Below are 15,733 nucleotides of genomic sequence, written 5' to 3'. Positions count from 1 at the left end.
TTTTTTTTACCAACCAGCTTTGTCTTGGTAGGGGGTGTAGTTTTTTTATAATATAATTAACCATACTATTGTATTTAATCATTCAATTTATATTTGATTGATCATCAATACCATGATTGTATCAGTGTGATTTATATATAGTTCATTTTGTGCTATCTTATTTTGATTTATAATAAGTATTTCTATGAATTCTGTATTTGTGTATAAGAATTTTTTTTTAAAAGAAAAAAAGCATTAATCACACTGTACAGTGGAGGCAGTCCACTGTACTCTAAGAAATTTATTTCACTGATTTAGATAAATAAATTTCCAAATGAAACAATTACCTCTACTATGCTGCGCCTTCCCCAGCTTCAAGACCAACTTCTATCCCAATTTCACCCCTTAATATCTAACCTTACATAGATTTATGGCAAAGCCAATGTCTTGGCACATTGTACCTGGATTTTTGATCGATGTTCCCTGCTTCTGTGAATGATGCGCTCTGACATTTAGAACCAACGTCACAAAAAAGACTCTGAACAAAGGGGTAGAGTCCACCACTGGGTAAATTACGTGGCTCCAAGTAACCTAGAAATAAAAGGGAAAATCAGGTATCAGATTCAAGCCAAGATGTATTTATATCTGCATTAAATGCCATTCCATTAGTATTTTTCAGTTACCTGGCTGATAAGTTCTTCTATGTGTAGGCTGTAAAAATATTATTTAGATTCTGATTTAATCAAGTTTTGTTTCATTAAGGGAAATCATAGCCAAATTAAAATCAACAAAGTGAAATAAAAATGCAGCTAAGCAAAGTAATATCATATATAATTGCTGTTTTATTTTATTTAGAGATACAGAGAGGAACAGGCCCAGTGAGCTGTACCATTCAGCAACCCACTTATTTAACCTAGCTGAGTCACAGAACAATTTTCAATGAACACCTAATAACCAGATTGTGGGAGGAAATTGGAGCATCTGGAGGAAACCCACGATGTCATGGGGAGAACATACAAACTCCTTACAGACGGCCCCAGAACTCCGATGTCCCAAGCTGTAGGAGTGTCGCACTAACCCCTATGCTATCATGGCTACATCAGTCTTATGAAGTGGAGCAGGTCTACTATGTAGAATTTAGACTCCTATTATTTCCTACCATGTTAAAAACTAAGAGCAAGTGGTTGGGCAGTGCAGTGGATTATTATTCTCTGCTTTAATACCTGGGAAAAAAGGGTTATAACCAAGCTGAGTTTATTATCATAGGCACAAGTACATGTATTCACAGGTGCAATTAAAAACTTATTTAAAGCATCACAGATACATAGCATCAGATACACAACATTAACATAAAAACATTAATTATACAAGAAAAACACAATTAGAACAAAATATGTCACAGGATGACATTAGTTTGGATTGGTACTACCAAGGTCCAAATGGACATATATCCGTGACACAAATTTCCAGCGTTCATTAACTCCCTCATTCAAAAATAGACAGTTTATGAGCAAAATAAAAATGTCATGTTGGTACAATAAACAACAACTTCTGATTCAGAGGGAAAGAGACTTTACAAAACATGTCATGATAACATTCATTTTGAACTAACACATATACTATACTTGCATAGAAATATTTAACTCCAACATGAATTATTCACCTCTCCCATGACCAAGTGTGTATTAGAACAAAAACACAAAATGCTGGCAGAACTCAGCAGGCCAGACAGCATCTATGGGAGGAGGTAGTGACGACATTTCGGGCCCTGATGAAGGGTTTCGGCCCGAAACGTCGTCACTACCTCCTCCCATAGATGCTATCTGGCCTGCTGAGTTCTGCCAGCATTTTGTGTTTTTATTTATTTCCAGTATCTGCAGATTCACTCGTGTTGCCTGTGTATTAGAACAGGTTGTTTTCTGGCAAAGGTGTGCTTGGTAAATGGGAGGCCTTCAACAGTGAGATTTTGAGAGTACAGCATTTGTATACTCTTGTCAGAATAAAAGGCAAGGACAACAAGTTTGCTAAGTTATGAGGTACATATATAGGGTAAATGCAAGCGGGTTTTTTCCACTGAGGTTGGAACTAGAGTTCCGAGGTTAAGAATGATCTAGTTTATCACATTATCATCCAGATCATTAATATAGATGACAAACATCAATGGAGCCAGTACTAATCCCTGTAGCATACATTAGGCACAGGCCTCCAGTCAGAGAGGCAATCATCTACTACCACTCTCTGGCTTCTCCCACTAAGCCAATGTTGAATCCAATTTGCTAATTCATCCTGAATGCCAAGCGACTGAACCTTCTTGATCAACCTCCCATGCAGACACTGTCAAGGGCTTGCTAAAACCCATATAATGAATGTCCATTACCTTGTCTTCAGCCACTTTCCCGGTCACCTCCTCGAAAACACTTTAAGATTGGTTAGACATGATCTACCATGTATGAAGCCATGCTGATTATCCCTAATCTCCAGGGACTTAGCCAACCTATTTTGCCTCAAGCCTGCAATCACCTTTTCTTCTTTACTCTGGATACACTTCATAACCTCACTACACTTTTGCCTCAGTTCTACAGACTCTGTATCCCAAGTAAATACAGATACGAAAAAATCCATTTAAGATCTCCCCCATTTCATTTGGCTCCATGCATTGATAACCACACTAATCTTCAAATAGACTAATTTTGTCCCTTGCTATACCTTTTTACTTAATATATCTTAATCCTCCTTCACCTTGTCTGCTAGACCAACCTCATGTCTTCTTTTAGTCCTCCTGGTTTCCCTCTTAAGTATCCTCTTGCATTTCTTATATTCAAGTGCCTCATCTGTTCTTTGCTATCAATCCCTTCCATGCACTTCTTTCTTCTTACTAACCAGGACCTCGATATTCCTCAAAAACCAAGGTTCCATAAACATGCTACCTTTGCCTTTTATACTAACAGGACATGGAAGCACTGTACTCTCAATATTTCACTTTGAGATCCTCCCACTTATCAACCATTCCTTCGCCAGAAAACAACATATCCCCAAATCCACACCTGCCAGATCCTTTCTGATGCCATCAGAATTGACCTTTCTCCAACTTAGAATCTCAACCTGAGGACGGTCCCATTCTTTTCCATAATTTCCTTGAAATTAATGGAATTATTTTGCCCTACACATTTCTGACAGCTGCCCTGACTCATTCTCTAATCGGAGACCCAGTACTGTGCACTATCTAACTGGGATAACACACACACACATATTATATATATATATATAAAACAACTCTATCCCATTCAGTTCTTTTGCAGTATGGGAGTCCCAGTCAATAATATGTGGAAAGTTAAAATCACCTACTATCATAACAATATTTTTTGAGCAACTGTTTGCTATCTCTGTAAATTTTCTCTTCTAAATCTCAGTGAATATTGACTGGTCTCTAATATAATTCCTTAATGTGATCATTCCTTTCTTATTCTTCAGTTCCACCCATATAGTCTCCATATACAGGCCCTGCAGTCTGTCCTGTCTAGGCACTGCTGTAACATTTCCCCTGATGAGTAATGTTATCACTGCCCCTTTAATACCTCCCCCTCTATCATGTCTAAAACAAAGGAGCATTGAAACATCCAGCTGCCAGTCCTGCTCCTCCTGAAGCCAAGTGTCACAATATCATAATTGCACAAGCAGATCCAAGTTCTAAGCTCATCTGCCATTCCCACAATACTTCTTGCTCAGAACATTAGTCCCAACATGCTCAACCTTTTGTTTCCCATCTTAACATCTACTTTTCCCACAACCACTCTATTAATCACCCTGGCACTCGGGTTCCAAGCCTTGCGACTCTAGTTTAAACCACCTGGAGCAGCACCAGCAAACCTTCCTGCTAGGATGTTGGTCCCCCTCCCATTCAGGTGCAAATCTCTGGTTTGTACAGGTTGCAGTTTCCCAAAAAGAGTCGAATGATTCAAATACCTGAAGCTCTCCCTCCTGTACCTTCTCCTTAGCCACATGTTATACTATATTATCTTCTTACGTCTGGTCTCACTAGCATGTGGCATAGGTATCAATCCTCAGATCAACACCCTGGAGGTCTTGTCTTTTAACTTAGCACCTAACTCCCTGAACTCACTTTGCAACAACTCATCATCCATCCTGCCTATGTCATTGGTACTGATGTGGACCACGACCTCATGCTACTCAGCATCCTCCTTAAGAATTCTATGGACTCAATACAAGATACCCCTAACCCTGGAAACTCTGAAAGCAGTGCCAGAGCCCTGACTGCTATGGCTTTCTTCAGTTAGGTCATTTCCTTGCCCCCCCCCCCCCCCCCACAAGTAATATCCAAAACAATATACTTGTTACTGAGGGGAATGGCCACAGGGTACCCCAGATAGCTGCCTTGTTCCTTTACTTCTCCTGATAGTCACCCAGTTACCTGTGTCCTGCACCTTAGGTGTAACTACCTCCTTGTCGATCAACCCCTCCACCTCCTGAATGATCTGAAGATCATCCGGCTTCAGTTCTCCAATATGGTCTGTAAAAAGCTGCAGCTCGGAGAACTTCTGGCAGGTGCTGGATTTCCCTGTATCCCCACATCTCACAAGAGGAGCATTACACTGTTCTAACTGCCATTCCTACTGCTCTAACAGAAAGAAAGGAAGAAAGAAGGAAAGGAGAATAATACCATAGCCTGTGCCTCTTGTCACAAAAGCTTCTTTGACCAACATCTCAGTAACCCTACTCTAACTCTGTCTCACTCCAACAATGACCACTCCTCTTAATCCTAACTTCATTTTATTGGCTCTTTTCAAGTGTCGAATAATGCAAACGATATCAAGCTACAAAAAAATAATCCTGACAGTCCCTGTTGGCTTTTTAAATCTGGCACATTACTCTCCACAAGCAACTGTATCACAATCTCAAGCTCAAATCATGAAAGCATTCTTCAATGCTATAACAAGCAGAATTGATAGTCAGGAGCCTTTAAGTGCAGTGTTTTTAGATATCTAGAAAACGTCTTACCAGGTAAAATGCTAATGAACTGGTGGGAGCTCACAGATTTGGAGGAAGTGTGTTAAAATTGATTGAAGACTAGTAATCACAGGGATGCTGAATAAATGAGTCTTTTTTTCAGACTGTCATACTCAAGGGATGCAAGAAACTTGTCATAGCTTGTGCCTCTTCTTGCAGAAGCCTGTGGTCGAGAAATCCAGATCATCAGAGGTATTTACGTAAGAAATAAATATTATTTTTAAAGACTGGGAAGATAGGGCTATGTGCATCTGGCAAAGAAAAAGAGTTAAAACCTGGAAGATCAGGGATGATCATATTGGGCTCAAGTTCAGGAACCAAGTAGCCTACTTTTGCTCCTATTGTCTTGTGTGTGGTAAATCATAGCTATTCTGCAATTTTTGCTCATTTCTTCCTCAATTCCTGCTAAAACATTGTTTACATTTACATTACATAATTTATTATTATATTGTAATTTTCCCTTTACTGTGCCTATTGTCTTGTTTATTAATTGTTGTACTGTTTTGCACTGTTTTCTGCACTTTATGTCGTCCCATGTACCTAAAGTCTAATGTAGTTTTGTGTTCTTTCACGTAGTCTAGTGTAGTTTTGTGTTGTTTCATGTAGCACCATTGTCCTGGAGGAACATTGTTTTGCTTTTACTATGTACTGTACCAGCAGTTATGGTTGAAATGACTATAAAAGCAACTTGACTTGATACCTTAAATTCTCTTTTGTGTCAGTTATCCATAGCTTTGAATTCTCTGATCTTTCAAAGAAGCAGGTTTAAAAGACAATTTGAAAGATCAGTTTAAAATGTTGAAAGAATATCACAGAGTAAATAGGTTTGTAAATTTCATAAGAACTCTTTCAGAGAAATCAAGACTTATGAAATTATGGATGTCCATCATCAGATCCAAAATAAACAGGGAGAAGCTTTAGCAGAAAACCACAGCATTGAATAAAACAAGCAGACACAAAGTAATGTAATAAAGTAATATCTTTATGTAACATCACAGTTTCTAAAGAGCTGTGGAAATAATGTATGAGTTTCCCCTTCATCTTTACATTTACATTTAACAGATGGCAATGCAATGGTCATAAAGTTCCTGAGTTTTTCAAGACTAGTGCAAGATTCCATCTTCTAGAACAGGCAAGATTTAAGGGATAATATAAGAAATTTAGGACAAAGAGAAAGTTTGAATTTAAAAAGATTTGTAATGCTTTCAAATTCACTTCAGGGATTAAATTGAACTGCATTGCCAACAAGCCTCAGATTGCAATGTGTGATTATCCAATGCACACATAATTCATATTTTTACTTTATGTTGTGTGTGTGGCCTGGCTACACAACAATGCTATTAATAAAAATGCCGGAGACAGGAGCTAAGTTTCATGGTTCTTTACTGGCAGAATCCAAACTTTAACACACATGTACAGATCAATACGCGCCCAATAGCGCATGCTCAATATGTGCCTAATAGCGCATTCAACAACATGTTGCTAAAACATAAAGTAGTCCATTATTATACTGTAGGCTATACGGTACGCTTTATAGTCATAATTTAATTACTCACCAATGATTATTATCAAGCCAGGCCTAGAGCCAGGGAATCCTCACATTAAGGTATTCTAAAACCAGAAACTCATATTCAAGGTCAAATCCAGGTCCATGTCCAAATGCAGATAAATGTAATTTTGGGGTACAACATTGCATGGAATACTGGTTGTACCGTGTGATCCAAAATTTCTTTTTTACTATTTCACTTATTCATGTTTCAGGGTGTGGATTATACTGGCAAGCCAGCAGTATTGTCCATTTGTAATTTCCCTTGGGAAGGTGAAGGGGATTTGGCTTGTTTAACTGCTTCAGTTGCTCTGGAGAAGGTACACTCACTGTGCTTTGGAATAGGGAGATCCTGCATTAGATGCACCTCAATGGAACATTAATGTATTTCCATGTCTGAATAGTGTGTTGTCGACATAAGGGAGTCTTTTCATGCATATACTGACCTTCTTGATATTAGAAATTGCAAGTTTGGGAATGGCCAAATAGTGCACGAAAGGTTGAGTGAGTGCTTGGTGTGTTACATTGGGCAGTAATCAAAATTATTAATTACTTGATACAACATGGAAGGAGACCATTCAGTCCATCAGGTGTGTGCAGGCTCCTAGTTGAGACCATACTCCTGTGTTTTGTTTACTCTCATATGCCCTTCAGGGGACAATTTAATTACAGAAGATGCCGTTTACAGGCATAAAGTAATCTAACAAAGAGTGCATCTTTTGGAATGTGGGAGAAAAACAAAGCATTCGAAGAAAACCTATACAGTCTCAGAAAGAGCATGCAAACTCCATACCAATAGCACTCTAGATCAACACTAAACCCAGAGGAGACAGGACGTGGGCTTATCAACTAGTCTACTCCTGTTCCTTATATTCTCAGATTCCTGGAGCTATCAGGCATCAGTGAAACTAATGCACTATAGTTCTGTCCTATACTGGAAGGTGCTGAGCTTCCTAAGTATTGCTGGAGCTACAAAAAATGAATATTCCATCACAATCCTGATTTGTGCCTTGTAGATGTGGAGAGCCATAGTGCAAGACTCACTTCAAGATACCCAGCCTCTGAACTGCTGCTGTAGCTGTGGTATTTAGTTTGTGTATGGGCTAGTTGAATTTCTGGTCAATGAAAAGCCCCAGAATCCCAACTGTGGGAGTCTCAATGATTGCAATGTCACTGAATGTAAGAGTAGGTGGTTAACCTCTTTGTTGTTGGGCACAGTTATTCCCTGACATTTTGCCTGATATAAATGCCAAAGTGACGCTGAGTTATAAATAAATTTAAATAAAAACGCTTTCTCCTCATGCATCAGGGCAAGTTCAAGTGCATCTAAAAACAATGGAAATGCTAAAAATGCAGGCGCTGGAAATCTGATACAAAACAGAAAATTCAAGATGTATTCAGGTTTGACAAGATCTGTGACATGAGAAACATGTGAAAGTCTTAGACTAAATGACCTTTCATCAAATCCTGCCTTATCTTCTCATAGGCCTAATTATATTCAGGCTCCAATGGCAAGCCACATTGTTCACATATCTGACACCAGAGTCCACAAATAGAATTTTGTTCAGAGCTTTTTCAGAACAAGTGGTTTTTGCTGGGCAGAGAAAAAGATGCAAAGATGTTCTGAAAACTTCCTTAAGACTCATTGGAATCCTCAACCCATAATCACCCAAAGTGGAGAAAAAGCATTCAGGCCAACATTGACAACTTCTCATCCATATAATGAGAGCAGGTAGACGTGAAGCCTGTCACAAATGATAGAACAAACATACCATCTTTATCTTACATATCAAGGATCTTATACCGCACAGAAGGTACAGTACTCTAAAATGTTGCCAAATAGCGAAGGTTATTATATTGGGTGATTATGAACTAAATTAATCACTGAAAGATGCCTAATCCTCTTTCCTTCAAATGCCCATGTACTGGTGTGATAAATGTTTAACCAGATGTGTCTATTGGATTGGAAATAGCTTCCTTGCTGAGATTCATGCTGAGTACCCAACTCTGATAAAGGTGTATTTAGAGGTTAGAGGACTAAAGGTTGCAGAGAGCAAGCACCAAACTGGAAATACTATTTTTTTATTACTTCACCTCTATAATTTATATAGTTCATGTCTCTATTCAAGAGCCCACTTTTAGATAATCTTTCTCCACTCTTACTAATCTTCACTCTATTTTCATTCTTTTTTTTGTTTTCCTAGACATAAAATATTTATTTCAAGTTCAAGTTTATTGTCATTCAAATATACACATGTATACAGCTAAACCTTATTTACATATTCATTGTTCATTAATTTAATATATTCCTAATTACTTATTTATTTATTTCCCAAAATAGTCATGGCCTCTAATATTCTCTCTTCTAATATTTACATAACTTGTACATGCCATTTTGTTTACATTCAACTTACCCTCACTTTCTTAAAACAGCCAAGATCTTACGTAAAGTGAGCAATGATATGTGTTTACCTTTTCACTAAATGCATGCAGCATTTCTATCAAGGCAGGTGAATTAATGGCACAAGTAAAATAAATGAGGATGATTTGACAGCCATTGTGGAGACAAGGTTGCAAAGATTTCAAAGTTGAGAATTAAATATTCTCAGATACTTGATTTTATAATAGATAGGCAAAGTGAGAAAAGGGGAAGTGAATGAGGAAGATTAGTTCTGATATCACAGCTCAGAAAATCTAGTATAGTTAGTACGGTACAAAAGCACAGATAACTAACAACAAGGGGCTGAAAATATTGATGAGAGTTATACATATGCCCCTAGGTTTTGTGTATTGTATTGTAATACAGTAACTGTGGAATTTTACTGGAGACTGAACAAATAAAAGGGGCAGCATTGTAGAGTCAGCTTTATGGAATGTATGTGAAATAGGTCTCTCAATTAATATGTTGAGGAATCAAATATTGGCTGAATCTATCTGAGATCTGAAACTATGTTAATTAAGGAGTTGGTATTTAAAAGGTCTTCAGGGAATAGTGTAGTACGGTATTATACAAAACTAAAAATAATGTTGTTCAATATGAAACTAAAATCTTCAATCTGAATATAACAAACTACAAAGGCAAATGTACAAGTTGGCCATGGTGTCCTGAGCAAAAGATAATGTACCAAACAAAAATAACTAATACAAACAAGAACTAATATGTAGCTTATGAGTAACATATAGATCCTTTATGGAAAAAGGAACAGTAACAGTGGTCCAGCTGTAAAGTTCCAGATAATACAAGAACAAAGAAAAACAAGAATTTTGTGGAATGGGAAGATATCAAACCTCAGAGAGAACTAAGGCATTGATTAAAAAAGTGAATGTAGAATATGAGACCAAGCTGGCAAAAAATAACAGAAAAACATAAAAGAAGAGTCTCAAACAAAAAGCAGAAGATTAACTAAGATTATTATGAAGCCTTTACATGATGAGTTAATGAGAAACATTAGGGAATAAGGAAATTGTAAATTCATATTTGTGACTATTCACAAAAAAGACACAGAAAACCTCACATTAAAATCAGATTACATATACTTGGAATGGATGAGATTAAGGAACTCACACGACTGAAATATTGGTCAGTAAAGTGCCACCCAAGTGGGTATTAAATAAAATTAGAGGTCACAGCATTGGATAGAGGGTGGATTCATAGACAGAGAACAGAGTGGGAATAAATGAATCAGGGTGTTGTGATTAGTAATCTGCTGTAAGTACTGGAGCTCCAGCTGTTAACAATCTGTATCAATGTTTTGCATCAAATGTAATATATTGACTTTGCCATTTGGGAGTTTTGGACTACGAGGAGGATACAAAACGACTTTGGAGGATATACGTACATACATTAAGTAAAAGCTTAAGGTGGTGTGGAAAAATGCTAATTGCATTTCATTGGCTTTGTATCTGTACTCAGCACAAAGACAATAAAGTTGATCTAATCTAAAAAAGAAGTAATTTGCTTTGGTAGATAAATATCATAGAATGGCACAGTACTTTTATATGCTGAAAGATTAATAGGTATTGATGTTAATTTTTAAACAAATCACTCGAAATTAACTTGTAGCTGTGGTCAACAATCACCAAAGCAAACTGTATGCTGATCTTTATTGCAAGAAGATTAGTCATCAAAACTTCTTGCTCCAAGTACTGTACACAGAACCCTAATGAAAGCACCATTTCAACACTGTGCAAAGTCTGATCTCCCCAATTAAGGAAGGAATTGAAGAAGCACAGAGTTGAAGAATTATAGCACAGAAGAGGTTCATTTGACTGTTTCTTGACCTGGCGGATTTGTCATGAGGAGTGTTTACCAGACTGAAAAACGATCTTAATAAAATGAACTAAAATCGATTATCTTAATTGCTTCTGATTGGTATAGATTATTGTTTTATATGACTTTTCCCGTAATTTCTAGAAGACAACTTGTGAAAAACACTTCATCTCACTTTGCTTTTTTCTCGACGTTTTCTCCCCTCAGGTATTAATCCAATTGATTTTCTTTTGAATGTTTGCATTAAATCTCCAGCACTCTTAAGACCCGAAACACCCGATGAGCCCAGGTTATATCTCTGGAGATGTGTCCCAGCGCTTCCTAGGATGTATCCCGGCATCAGGTGGTGCACTCGAGATCACAGAAATAAGATCCCCAGTTGTACTGTTACTATATTATTTCTAATTAACGCAGCTAATCGGCCAATCCTGCTTCCTTCTCGAACTTTTCCGTATTATAGTGCTCCTTTTTCCTCTTTCATTATTTCCCTATCCCCACAAGTATCTTCTGTACATTGGTTTTTTTTTCTCTGTCCCATTTCTCCTGCTGGCATTTTACCCACAACATCGTTCAGATGCACCGCATCGCGATCGCGGGGTTTTCAGATTCTCCCATCTGCACCATTATCAGGGTTTTTTTTTGCTCATGTACTGACATTTTACTTGCCAAGTAATTAAACATATTCGCTCAAGGGCAGTTTTAAATTCCAAATATGCAAATTTGATATTATGTAGCAGACTTCCCCTTTCGACCCAGATAAGCAATGCAAAAATTGTTGCTTAACATTGATTATAATAAATCCTCAGTCTCTGTTAAATTTCCCAAATGTTATTTGTAAAGACTCCGAATGCGTTTACTTGGTTTATAGTTGTGGGACTTTCCTTTTATCCCTGTCACTTCAGAACTGGAAGGACCAGGTCGTTCGCTCTTCGTTCCCACACTGTTTTTGATATCTTTTACTGCGGCGCCACTTCTCCATTGACTACCTGTTCCCTGACTTTAATTAACTCAATCCAACATCGTCAGATTTCCTCTCCTTGTCATTGCTAACAAAATTATAAACTCGACCGTTTATTTCACTAGAAATTCTCAACACCTGAACCATCTCTGCTACTTTTGTGATATAACTAACACTCGACGATGAAGAACGGATTAACAAACATTCACAGACATCAGTGTCTAAACCAAACTCGTCGTCAGTCCAATAATGGAAACAGTCGATTGCCCTTGGTCAAAAACAGGAATTTCTGACATTATTACAACAATTTATCTGTTTACACAGAAACACTTACAATTATCTCTTTCATGGGGGGAGTGCTGAACTCTGACTCCAAGCAGGATGAAAAATAATAGACATGGCCAAATGATCTCAGACAGGGACAACACCTAAAATAAAAAAAAAAGAATTGAATCCTTCAAAATCCCCAATAAATTAAGTAATCAGTTGACCGAACCACATGTTCACACTCCGCGTAGGGAAATGAAACAGAAGCCTTACCGGTTGGCGTAAACGCGACAGCCAGTTTTTCCAAAATAACACCAAGAACTGGCGAATAAATCTCGCCATAACGGCGTTTTTTAATTGCCCTGAAGATGAATAATCGGTGAATTCGCTGGTATTGTTGCTGCTAAGAAATGTACTGAGATTGGAATTGCGCAGGTGAGAACGCGAGGAAGTTGCGCTCACGCATCCGCAGCCCTTGCCAACGCACACAGAAGTGGCACAAGACTGCAGAAGCCAGTACGGAAGAATAGCCTGCTCTCACCTGCCACTGTTGCCTGGTTACTCAATCCCCAAAACTGCAAGGCGGTCATTTCCTCAAATGGTGTTTCATTACAAATTACAGCGTATCGGAATTAAGAATATAAAAGCAGGCTTTATATGAAATCGAAAAATAACCCGCTGATCACTTCAATGCCTGTTAGGGACAATATCGATAGGGACACAAACTCCAAATTAAAGCCTGCCTGTCTGCACCAACTCCGGATGTTTATTTCGAAGCGTTTTTTTTTAATAAATCAAATGAAACCTATCTAATTGTTTCCTCCTCGTCTCTTCCTACATGTCTTTGTTCAGGAGGATGGTTAATTCTCAGTTCGGTGCTAGTTCTATAAATGAGATTATCGGCGTAGTTTTGTAAACCAATGTTTCAGGAAAGACAAGTCTAAACATTACACCTGTCACAAGAGACAACTAGGTGGCATTAATATATTCGTTCTGAACACTCCGACAGCTGACTTTCCTTTTCTCAACATTGCCTTTCACCTGTGTTCTGTACTACTTCTTCCTTCATAAGACATAGGAGCAGAATAGGGCCAGTCGGCCCATCAAGTCTCTGCAATTTTGAAAACAGCTGATTTATTTTCCCTCTCAACCGCATTCTCCCACTTTCTCCCAGTAACCTTTGTACTAATCCATCCCAGGCAAAGCCCTCCTCATCATTGAGCCCATCTACAAGAAGCACTGCACAAAAAGTGGCATCCCTCATCAAGGACCCCCATAATCTAGGCCATGCTTTCTTCTCTCTGCTGCCACGGGGCAGGAGGTACAGGAGCCTCAGGTCCCACACCACCAGGTTCAGGAACAGTTATTACCCTACCACCACCAGGCTCCTGAACCAGCATAGATAACGTCACCCACCTCAGCACTGACCTGACTGAGCACCTATGGACTCACTTTCAAAGACTCTACAACTCATGTTCTCAGTATTATTTATTCACCTTTTATTATTTGCATGACTTGTCTTATTTGGTCAATCTTTGTTTATGTTTTGTGTTTATAAATTCCATTATATTTCTTATTTTCCTGCAAATGCCTGCAAGAAAATGAAACTCAAAGAAATATATGGTGATATATATGTATTTTAATAATAGATTTACTTTGACTTTGAGTAATCAAGAACCTACCAGTCTCCACTTTAAATTATACTTTCTTTGCAATTAAGTTTCATTTAAATAACTGTTTAACAGTGTGTAATAATGTATTCCAGAGGGCTTTACACAGGAAGATAATCAAAGTTGAGTAGACAATGAGGCTAACGAAGGATTGGGATAACTAATTAGTCATGAAGAGGTGCTTTATGGAATACAATATGGTAAAGAAGCAAAGAAACCTAAATAGGGAATTGTTAGGTCTTAACCAGCTAAAGGCATGCCTGGCAATGACAGCAGAACGGAAAATCTGTATAACACTAGAAATGGAAACTTGGATGACTTAGGGATGAAGAAATTTATAACATTAAGGAGAATAAAGATTGTGGAGGGGTAGCAATATGGAGATGTATATTTTACATGAAACCAATGTAACTCAGATGTTTTGGTAAATGGGTCATGTGTTTGGATTAGGAAACAAGGTTATTGAGGGTAAATTATGAAATGCTAGCAAACAGGCCATTGAACTTGTCTATTGTGAAAGTATCAAAAAGAATGACAATGGTTTTACCATCAAGTGATTAAAGGAGAGGCAAAGACATGAAGCCAATCTCAGTTTACGCTTCAAAAAAACAAATTATCCTTTTCCTCCACAGATAATTGACCGAGAGGATTGATGAGGGCAGGGCAGTAGACATGGTCTACATAGACCTCAGCAATACTTTTAGAACATAGAACATAGAATAGTACAGCACATTACAGGCCCTTCAGCCCACAATGTTGTGCTGACCCTCAAACCCTGCCTCTAATATAACCCCCCACCTTAAATTCCTCCATATACCTGTCTAGTAGTCTCTTAAACTTCACTAGTGTATCTGCCTCCACCACTGACTCAGGCAGTGCATTCCACGCACCAACCACTCTCTGAGTGAAAAACCTTCCTCTAATATCCCCCTTGAACTTCTATCCCCTTACCTTAAAGCCATGTCCTCTTGTACTGAGCAGTGGTGCCCTGAGGAAGAGGCACTGGCTGTCCACTCTATCTATTCCTCTTAATATCTTGTACACCTCTATCATGTCTCCTCTCATCCTCCTTCTCTCCAAAGAGTAAAGCCCTAGCTCCCTTAATCTCTGATCATAATCCATACTCTCTAAACCAGGCAGCATCCTGGTAAATCTCCTCTGTACCCTTTCCAATGCTTCCACATCTTTCCTATAGTGAGGCAACCAGAACTGGACACAGTACTCCAAGTGTGGCCTAACCAGAGTTTTATAGAGCTGCATCATTACATCACATCTCTTAAACCCTATCCCTTGACTTATGAAAGCTAACACCCCATAAGCTTTCTTAACTACCCTCTCTACCTGTGAGGCAACTTTCAGGGATCTGTGGACATGTACCCCCAGAGATCCCTCTGCTCCTCCACACTACCAAGTATCCCGTCATTTACTTTGTACTCTGCCTTGGAGTTTGTCCTTCCAAAGTGTACCACCTCACACTTCTCCGGGTTGAACTCCATCTGCCACTTCTCAGCCCACTTCTGCATCCTATCAATGTCTCTCTGCAATCTTCGACAATCTTCTACACTATCTACAACACCACCAACCTTTGTGTCGTCTGCAAACTTGCCAACCCACCCTTCTACCCCCAGATCCAGGTCGTTAATAAAAATCACGACAAGTAGAGGTCCACTATGACCAGTGGAATGCTGCAGGCAAAATTCCTTCTAATTTTTTTTCAGCTCCGTGGACCAAATATTGCTCTGAGCAGGAAATTTTTACATAGTCTGAAACTGTGCAGCAGTTTAATTTTTTTGTAATATGTTTATTACTAATATTTAGAATGAAAATTGAAAAATCACATACTTTTGATTTTATTTATTAGTTAAAGGGTATACAGTACAACAGAGAAAATCTTTCACCTTTAGTAAACTTTTTTCCAGCTGCACGGTAACAAAGGCTACGTGTGCGGGAGCATTTCAATCACTGCACAGTTGCACGCCCACCTAGCTTAGAGGGAACAGTGGCTGTCAGGATCAGTG

General features: G+C 38.4%; 1 protein-coding gene across 1 annotated transcript in view; it reads right to left on the bottom strand.

The window, feature by feature from the left end:
- LOC140732128 (uncharacterized) overlaps positions 1 to 12,533 on the bottom strand; it is a 205,073-nt gene extending 192,540 nt beyond the window's left edge. The window contains exons 1-3 of the mRNA XM_073054312.1: positions 12,319 to 12,533; positions 12,113 to 12,206; positions 441 to 570 (exon numbers count right to left, since the gene is read on the bottom strand). Coding sequence (XP_072910413.1) covers positions 441 to 570; positions 12,113 to 12,206; positions 12,319 to 12,387 — 293 coding nt within the window. The 5' untranslated portion in view covers positions 12,388 to 12,533. The remainder of the gene's footprint in view (positions 1 to 440; positions 571 to 12,112; positions 12,207 to 12,318) is intronic.
- Positions 12,534 to 15,733: the final 3,200 nt, after the last annotated feature.

The sequence above is a fragment of the Hemitrygon akajei genome, chromosome 8 (genome assembly GCF_048418815.1).
Source record: "Hemitrygon akajei chromosome 8, sHemAka1.3, whole genome shotgun sequence".
NCBI classification, from domain to species: Eukaryota; Metazoa; Chordata; class Chondrichthyes; order Myliobatiformes; family Dasyatidae; genus Hemitrygon; species Hemitrygon akajei.
Note: the sequence above shows the minus strand (reverse complement) of the source record. Positions and strands in the feature narration are given on the sequence as shown.